The 9131-nt window shown below is 33.4% G+C and overlaps 1 protein-coding gene across 1 annotated transcript; it reads left to right on the top strand.

Moving 5' to 3' along the window:
- The first annotated feature begins 3990 nt into the window (after positions 1 to 3990).
- LOC133788551 (DNA polymerase II subunit B3-1) lies at positions 3991 to 6345 on the top strand. The gene is made up of 4 exons (XM_062226074.1): positions 3991 to 4471; positions 4625 to 4709; positions 5863 to 5904; positions 5997 to 6345. Exons 1-4 carry the CDS (start codon positions 4037 to 4039, stop codon positions 6068 to 6070), a joined length of 636 nt encoding a protein of 211 aa, XP_062082058.1. The 5' UTR covers positions 3991 to 4036; the 3' UTR covers positions 6071 to 6345.
- Positions 6346 to 9131: the final 2786 nt, after the last annotated feature.

The following is a 9131-nucleotide window of genomic DNA, read 5'->3' as shown; positions in this document are numbered from 1 at the left end:
AATCTTTAAGACACCAATGAATTTGATAAGGCTTTGTAATAATTTCACGAAGATAAAGTTCAAATCGAAAGATACTCTATTTATGCACCAAAACAGTTAAGCTAAGAAGAGAAGATTATATTTAACCAAGTGAGGGAATGTTGAGATTGGTTAAATATAATTGTTAAGATGTTTACATGTTTCGGTGCAAAACGCTTAACAATTTTTACTTAAAGAGAAGTGAAACATGAGATTGTGTAGAAGACATCTAAAAGTGACTTTTATGGGTCTAAAGTGATACAATGAGGTATCCAAACATTCCCAAAAAGTTTTGTAGAATTTGGAGCAATTTTAGGACCATGAAGGGTTCAAAGTCAGAGAGGGTGGCGATACGTCGCCTGACAAGCGATACATCGCATGCATGCAGGCAATACATCGCCTGGGCGATCTTTTAAGGTTGTACAATTTATGTAAAATGCTCCAAATGATGTGTTTTAAATGCTCTAATCCTATTGGTTAGAATAATGATGATGCCTACACTATATATAAGGGTTATTAGAGTTGAAAAACCTTGATCACACTTTCCAACTCTCTCTCTCTCTCTCTAAAACTCATTCTCTCTCTTGCTTTCTTATACCAAAGTTTTCTGCAAGAAATTCATCAAGCTTGCTTGACTTGCATGAGTTTCAAAGCTTATTCAATCCCGAATCTCATTATACTTAGTTGAAGCTTCAAGCAACTGTGAAGACTTGGAATAGAGATTTTGGACAACAATATTCATATTGTGTATAAGCCTTAGAAGTTCTCCAAGTTTGAAGATTCAAGTTGCTCAATACAAATGTTGTATCTCTCTAACCCTAATATTGTATTTTGTCATTCTATTATGTTTTTCATTGCTGGTATAGATGATTAAATGTATCTAAGTTTATCGTATCATCATTTTAATCATTTAGTTTCTTATATTCAAGATTAACATTCATATCATGAACATGTTTATTTGACTATCAAGAATTGCACTCATACTTTAAATTTGAATCTTGATTAACATCTAGGGTTTGAAATATTGCATTATTCATTGTTGATTTGAAAAGAGTAAAGCCATATATTCCCAACAACTGTAGCAGGCCTGACTTCTCCAATCCCCAATTGCTTGAAAACTAACATTGGCATCAAGTTAATGCTAGCACCCAAATCACATAAAGCAATACCACAATACGTGTCTCCAATAGTACATGAAATATTGAAACTCTCTGGATCCTTCAACTTGGGTGGAAACTTCTCTTGCAAAAATGAACTACACTCCTTGGTTAGAGCCACAGTTTCAAACTCCCCCAAACTTCTCTTCCTTGTAAGAACATCTTTCATGAATTTCACATAATTAGGCATTTTCTCAAGTGCCTCTAGAAGTGGGATGTTGATATGCAGTTGTTTTAACATATCTAGAAATTTCTTGAATTGAGATTCCAACTTTTGCTTCTGAAAGCATTGAGGAAATGGAGGTGGTTGCTTTGGAATTGAGTTGTCTGGGCATCTATGCTGTAGCAAGTCTGCAACATTTTGGGTAGAGGCAGTTTCGATACACTGAAAATTTCAGTATCTTTTTGGATTTTCTCATTTATTTGGACTGAAGAGGAATCACCCTCATGCCCAAATTTTGTCTTGGTATTCTCCAACTATTTCCCACTTCTCAAAGGGTTATGTGATTTCCTCATAAAATGTATACACATAAGTTATGTGATTTGGAATTCCACATTCTAAATTATTTTAGCTTTATGTATAATATGGGTAATCTAGACATGCTTTATGTCTAAAGTTAGTTTGTGAGATGTTTGGTTCAAGAAGGAATCAAGTTAAAATATAAATAGAGTTATAGAAACAAAGAGGTTTCTAAATTCAATATTCAAGAAAATATGTTTATCTTAATATTAAAGTGTGAAAATAGTGGGGTGTTGACTATGATCAAATTCACTATTTTGATAAAAGGTGTAACTATTTAATTCAAACTATAGCTAGCACAAAGTTTGAATAAAATAATGAGAGATGCATGCATAATAAAAGAAAATGATTCAAAATAGAATCATTTCTACATCTCGAGGGATGAGACTTAAACTCCCTAAAAAGATTCATGGTTGATGGTAAATTATCTTAATACTAGTTACTTAAGCTAGTGTTAGGTTCAATAGGTAATAACAAGTCAACTAAGTGAATGTATATAGTACTAAAAATTGTCCCATCTGAGATATAAGTACTAAGTGTTACTAATTGGAGGATTAAAACTGAAAGTTTTTTTAATGGAACCTAGTGTTGAGATGACAAATATCTTAAGGGTAACAAGATACTATAAAAACTCCTCTTATATGGACTTAGGGGTGGTGCTACCTCTTATGAGAATTAAGAGTTCATTCTCAAGAAAGTCCATGAATGGAATGCCCACATGGCCACTAATGGTGCAAAGTGAGACAAGTGACTCTCAAGTGAGCATAGAAAATGTGTGTATTATCACCGGTTTGTTATCAAGGAATAGTTGTTCAATGCTTCGGCAACCAAAATTTCAACAAACTTTGTGATAATTACACTTTGGTAAAATTCAAGTTGAAAGACATTTTACTTTATGCACTAATGCAATATTTTATAGAGAGAGTAATTATTTAATCTAGTGGGGAAATATTATTCTTAAAATAATGTTTGATTGATTAAATAAGTGTTACAAAATAAGTATGATTTAATCTAGTGGGTGAATGTTATATTATTTATAATAATATAATGTTCAATTGAATAAATGTGACAAAATGAGTTTATCACAAACTCATTTTGTAACATAATTTGACAGTTACAAATAAGTGAGGCAAATGTGTGTGTCCAAATTTGTAACATACTTTTAGGAGTTACACATCTTACAAAATCAGTAACCATTTGTAACCTCCAAAAGATCACATATTAATGTGTAAAATAAGAGTTACACATTTCCAAATTGAATTTTATGAGCTATTATTTTGAATAACTTTTGAGGATATGATTTTGACTCCCATTAGGTGTATGGAAGTTACAAAATCAAATGGGAATGAGTTTGGACGTTTTGTGTGGCAAAGTGTAAAAATTGGGAGGTTACAAGCGCTCTATGCCACGACCTGGGAGGTAGAGCCTCATGATCGCGACCTAGAATGGCTTAGGCCGCGATCTAGGACGCTAACAACCAAATCCTATTTTTGCATTTTCAACAATTTGAACGTTTGGAATACTTCAAGTACCTCTCAAATCTTTCCTTTAATTTCATAAACACCCAATTTAACATTGGTAACAACCAAGTGGTTGGTGGAATTTGAAATTCAAAGGGTGTCTCAAAACTCTATAAATAAAAACTATTTGGCCACTTATGAATATGAGTTTTTCATCAATTTTAGCACTTTGCTGAAAAACAATAACCCTTGATAATTCGAGAGAGCTATTTCCTAAACTTGAGAGTCCATTAATGCTAAGAGAATATGGGGAAATAAACTTTAGACAAAAGTTTTGAACATTGTTCAAGTCTAGTAATCTCCACGACTCTTTACTTTGATAGTTTGAGTGAAAGTTTATTTTATTTCTTCATTCTTATTTCTATTGTGTTTATTTGTAGATTATTGTATTGAGTTGTATTTTTTCTTTCTTCTATATATCTTGTCATCTATTTTCATATTTATGTGTATTAATTTTGCTTAAAGTTGTAATCTTCTCATTTTGTTCTTAATAAGTTATATTATAAATTTTGTGCATAGAGTTGTAATCTTGAGTTTCCTCCGCTGTTATAATATTCTCGAACACACTAAACATAAAATTACAAAACTAATTAAACAAATATTGCCTAATTAACTTATATTGATGAGTTTGAATCGGATGATAAAATCTTACATCAAGCCTTCCACGACACGAACGACAAAGAAGATAATAAAGTAAAGCGACATGTCGTTTTTATTAAAGATCAAATGAAATGACTTGTTCGACTACTTTAAAAATCCCCTATATGTAACTTGGGTTTTCAGTCTTTGGCGTTAAAAAATCCTCTAAAACAACAACGACAATGGCTTCCTCCAAAAAATCAGTATCGGAAAACAATACCCCAGCGGCGACTCAAACGAAGAAGAAGAAGAAGACGGCAGGCTCTGCGAATGCGACGAAGAACGACAATACCACAACCAAGACCAAGACCAAGATCAATACACTTTCCATCAACGGCACCGTAAACTACGATGAGGTTCCGGCTACTCCATCTTCAAGCTCCGATTCTCATCCTGCGGTCGAAAATGGCGTTGTCATCACCAAAAATGTTACAAGTGTCACCAAATCCAATAGTGGAAAGCAGAAGGGGAAGCGAGAACGAAAGGAAGAGCCCGAAGAGGGCGAGGACGCGAAGATGAATAAGTTTCCCATGGAGCGGATTAGGAGGATTGTTAGAAGCGATGATTCAGATATGCGTATCACTAATGAAGCTGTTTTTCTGGTCAATAAAGCTACGGTATGGTCTGCAAATTCTTATAGGGTTTTCAATTTGAGTAGTTGGTTCAGCTCTGTTGTTGGCGATTGTATTAGGGTTTTTCTTTTTTATTTGAATTTGGGTGATTTAATGTGCTCGTAAATTATTGAGTATCGTTTTTATTTTCGAATGCAGGAGAAGTTTATAGAAAATTTCTGTGGCGAGGCATATGCATGTGCTATAAAGGATCGTAAGAAGTCCCTTGCTTACAAGCACCTCTGTAAGTTCTCTTCTTCTTCCTCATTTTTAATCCATCCCGAGTTAAGATTTTAGCTTGTTTTTTTTCCCTCCTTAGAAGGAAATGTCTCGTAGTACTTAAATTTAACAATGGGCTTGTTGCCCTTGATGAAGTGGGAATACTAGTGTTTTTTTATAATCGACCTGTGGAGTTTGGAAGTTGAACAATGGGTTGTTCTTGTTCTTATTCATGTTAGGTGAATCGAGCTTTTAAATAATTTTAAGATAATTAGGTTGAGTGTGGCAAGTAAAGTAAACTTTTCATGTGAGAGGAGTTCTTATACATTGTCTATGTATTTCCATAAATCCAGGGGTCCCTGCTAAGTAAAATATACATGTTACCACCATAATAGAGCGTGAGCATGATTTTGCTTTAATTTGGTGGTTATAGAAGAACTTAATTAAGAAATTGTACTGGAACCAAACTGCTGCGGCCTATCCTATGAATCATAGATTAAATTGCTTTAGTGTATTTTTGGTTGTGAAATGGGATAAAACTTTGTTATGCTGTACTATAATCGAGCTGGGGCATCTAGTTTGGGGTTCTGCTTCTGCAGTTATACTAATACCTGGTAACAATCATTAATTGCGAAATATCTTTTGATTATACGAATTGACATATACTTTTTGTCTTTTTGAACATGGTACAAGAATGAGGGAGCTAATTTTTCGTTTACTACTTACTAGGAAGACAGTTTATTATGTACACTCTCTCTCTTGTTTCTCGTTTTCAAATTAAAAAACAATAATAAAGATTTTCTCCAACAATATCTCGAGAAGATCACCAGTTATTTAATTTTTTATGAGGAGAAAAAAAAGAGTACCAAGATAATTAATATTTATGTTATTTTTCCAAGATAATTAATATTTATGTTCTTTTTCCAAGTTGTGGGCTAGGGAGTGTATTCTATAGTGATAATCTAGGTTCCAATGTGAATTGAGATCCAGCCACGAAACTGAAAAAATAGAACTCAAATAGATAGTACATTCAATTCATGGTAATTAGAAGCATACTGTGGAGAGGGTTAGGGAACTTGCTCAATTGTAATTGTTTCTTACAATTAATTACCAAATGATTTTTATCATTTATTTATATTATATGCTAGCAGTACTTAAGTACATGTTTGTTTTTTCAGCATCAGCTGTCAGCAAACAGAAGAGATACGATTTTCTTTCAGGTACTTTTCATACTTATAGATGATTTTAAATATTTTTCCAACTATCATGCCATTATTATCCTCTCTGATGCATTCCCTTGAAATGCTTGTAGATTTTGTGCCTGAAAAAGTAAAAGCTGTGGATGCTTTGGCAGAAAGAAAGTTATTGGAGGCTGAAGCACCTTAGTTGTAACTGGAAAACAAAATAACGAACTGATAAGGAAAGCATGCCGTTCCTTGAACATTGACGATGAAAATAGAGAACTGGTTTGCTAGAGAGTCTCACTTCCGATGACAGGGGAGTGGTTGAAGGGAACTTGGTACAGAGATTTGTTAAAATTTAATTGTTCTCACAGAGTTTTCAGTTTTGTTTGCGACCAAGTAATTAGGAAGACTCTCATGTGTTTTTGTATAATTATTATAATTATTATTATTACTTTTTTGAAAAAGTAATATTCTCTACGGGAGCTGAGCTTGTTGTAAAATACCATGTTTTTTTGTTTTTAATAAAAAATCGGAACTTCAATAAAGGGAGCAAATCAACTACATAAGATAAATTTAAGAAATCATTAGTAATAATTTTGTAAGTTTTGTTGGTATATTATTTTTCAACCCAATATATGTACTTTGTGGTATGGTATATTATTCAACAATCAAAATGAAAAACAATCAAAATAATTTTAAAACAAAAACTAATTAAACAAAACTAATATGCATATACTATAAGGGCACTTCTTAAGTCCCTCGGTTACTTCAGGAGGACTTAGTCCTTCACTAAATGTGAGTCGTTCACTAAATGTGAGTCGTTGGATGAGTGCAATTTTTGTGTTCAACGGTTGGATTTAATGTGAAGCTTTGAGTGTGCAAAAATACTAAAATACCCCATATGTGTACCCATTAACCGGCTACGGTTTGTCTTCGTGTTAAGTGCATTTTTTTTTTCAAAAAACCTTCTGAACAAATCAATTTCTTTCCCTCCCCCGACTAACCGAACAAATCAGTTTCTTTCCCTCCCCCGACTAACCGAACAAGGTTATTCTCCTCCCCAACTCTGAAAAGAGACATTATTTGAAGAGGAAAACCCCAAATGAGGAATATTTGTATTGGGTTCTTGGTTTGAATTCAAGCTCGGGGTGTTCGTTGGCTTGGTCGATAAGTTCGTGGGGTTTTGTTTTTTAATGTTCTGTTTCGTGTCACTCATTCCCTCCCCTGAGTAGATTCGCGGTTTTGGGTCGAAGGAATGCCCGTTTACTAGGTAGGTCGACATGCTTTAGTGTTCGGGTTCATGTAGTTGTTCCATTCATGGTGAGTTTCCTCTAACCGGTTTCTTGATTATGCATTGTGAATTTTTTTTGTTTGAGTAAGTAATTTGTATGGCAATACACAAAATTTCCAAGTTGGGATGTTTGTTGTTGGACTTTATGGAAGAGTATTTTTTTTAAAAAAAAATTTGGACTTTACGTTTGAAGTTGAGGATTGAGTTGCCCAATTTGACAATGGTAAGTAGTTCCGATAAAAAACAAGAGATGAGTACAATAGGGTTGCATGTGAACTTATAATATAGGACTATGTGTAATAGGATTGAAGCTCGGACTTTTAAAAGATGTTTGAAAAAATATCAATGTAAACTTGAGTGAACTAGTTATCAGTTGTGCTTCGTTATGTTTACCGTGAAATGCACACTATTTTGGGCTTGAGTTACAGTTAGGCAAAGTATTCTATGTTGTGCTTGGCTTTTATGTTGTGGGTTTTCAATGAAATTTGGTGCAAGGTGAGAAGAGAGAAGAAACCAGAAAGATGATGATGGTGCCAAGCGAGATTTTTTTTGTGTTGAGCGCTTTATCGAAGGAATAGTTGGACAAACTAATGTGAGTGAAATTTGTGATAATGTTAATTTTTTTTAAAATTATGTTTTATTGAGTTTGTTATGTAACTTTGTTCAACTAAATGTATGAAACTTGTACGATGATGAGGATGTATAAGAAAGTGGGAGGATTAGGTGCACTTCTCTGATTTATGAGTGTATTATACGTTGTCTAGATAGAGGAGATGTTAATCGAATTGGTCAACATGCTTTTGTTCCCTTTACTCAATTAGAAAAAATTTATTTCTGTTTCCCAACTTATTATTTGAACTGTGAACTATGTTGTCTGAATCTGTTGCAGAGGTCCATAGAATGCTCTGGTCGTTGTCTCGTCTCTATTGTTGTTCACCACATATTTCTATGTATTAAAGATTCAGGTTTGTGCTTTCACTTGGAGTTTGTACTTGGATTAAGTCATCTAAATATTTGTAAATTTTTAATGTAAGCATGCTGATAAAAGAAATGACACGCCTTTATTGGTAGCTTGGAATATTAACTTGAAGACACACACACCCACTCTAGGTAGATATGTCAAAATTGATCACTATGGGAGCAACTTATGGTAGTGGTTAAGTTTTATTATAAATTGAGTAAATACCATTTTTCTATTTCTGCATCTTGCTTTTGATAATTACATGTTACCCAAGCAACGACCTTTGATACGTTACTAAAGGTAACTTGTAATGCAATGGAGTTGGCGTTTGTACATTTAAGAGTACAATCTCGTTTATTTTTATTTACTTGGTATGTCACTGAAACAAAAATTGCTCTAGATTTCTAAAGTGGACGTTGGAATGAGGTTGTTGATATTTTCTTTGTTGCTTAAGTGCATCATTTTAGTGGCAAGAGTGGTGGTTGTTGAGATTGTTAATTTTTATGGTTTAGAACTTTAGGTCTTGTTTGGAGTTTTGCCTGAATTTTATGGTTTGGTATTTCATTGAGATTTGGTGAATTGAGTGTGGATTTTGTTGTGCAAAGTATCACTGAATTGATACAAAAGAAACTCAAAACTGAATTCAAGCAATAAACCTTAAGAATGCAATTAGAAATTTAATCAAACAAGTAAAGAACAATCATGAGAAAAATGAATATGAAAGTGACTTTATTGATCACAATCCAATCTCGGTTAGAACTCACTTTCTTTCTCAAGATGAGTTTCAGATTAGAAAGAGTTTTTCTAGAGAGAGAATTGAAAAAAAAAAATCGATGCCTAAGCTATAGAGTAGGTGAGCTATTATACTGGTTTTTAGATCTGGACAACACACCATTGTCAATAGTCTGTTACAAGTGTTTTAACTACCAGCTTAAAATAGGAAAGCTTAGGAATTAGAGGCTTTAGTTATGTGGACCAACTAATCAACAAATCACCACCTTGGCTACATAA

Source organism: Humulus lupulus, chromosome 7 (assembly GCF_963169125.1).
Source record: "Humulus lupulus chromosome 7, drHumLupu1.1, whole genome shotgun sequence".
Taxonomy (NCBI): Eukaryota; Viridiplantae; Streptophyta; class Magnoliopsida; order Rosales; family Cannabaceae; genus Humulus; species Humulus lupulus.
Note: the sequence above shows the minus strand (reverse complement) of the source record. Positions and strands in the feature narration are given on the sequence as shown.

Bases quoted from the DNA above. Each gene is read 5' to 3' on its own strand.
- LOC133788551 (XM_062226074.1), top strand. From the start codon at position 4,037: ATGGCTTCCTCCAAAAAATCAGTATCGGAAAACAATACCCCAGCGGCG. The intron at 4,710-5,862 runs GTAAGTTCTCTT...TTGTTTTTTCAG, and splicing joins CCTTGCTTACAAGCACCTCT to CATCAGCTGTCAGCAAACAG. The intron at 5,905-5,996 runs GTACTTTTCATA...AAATGCTTGTAG, and splicing joins GAGATACGATTTTCTTTCAG to ATTTTGTGCCTGAAAAAGTA.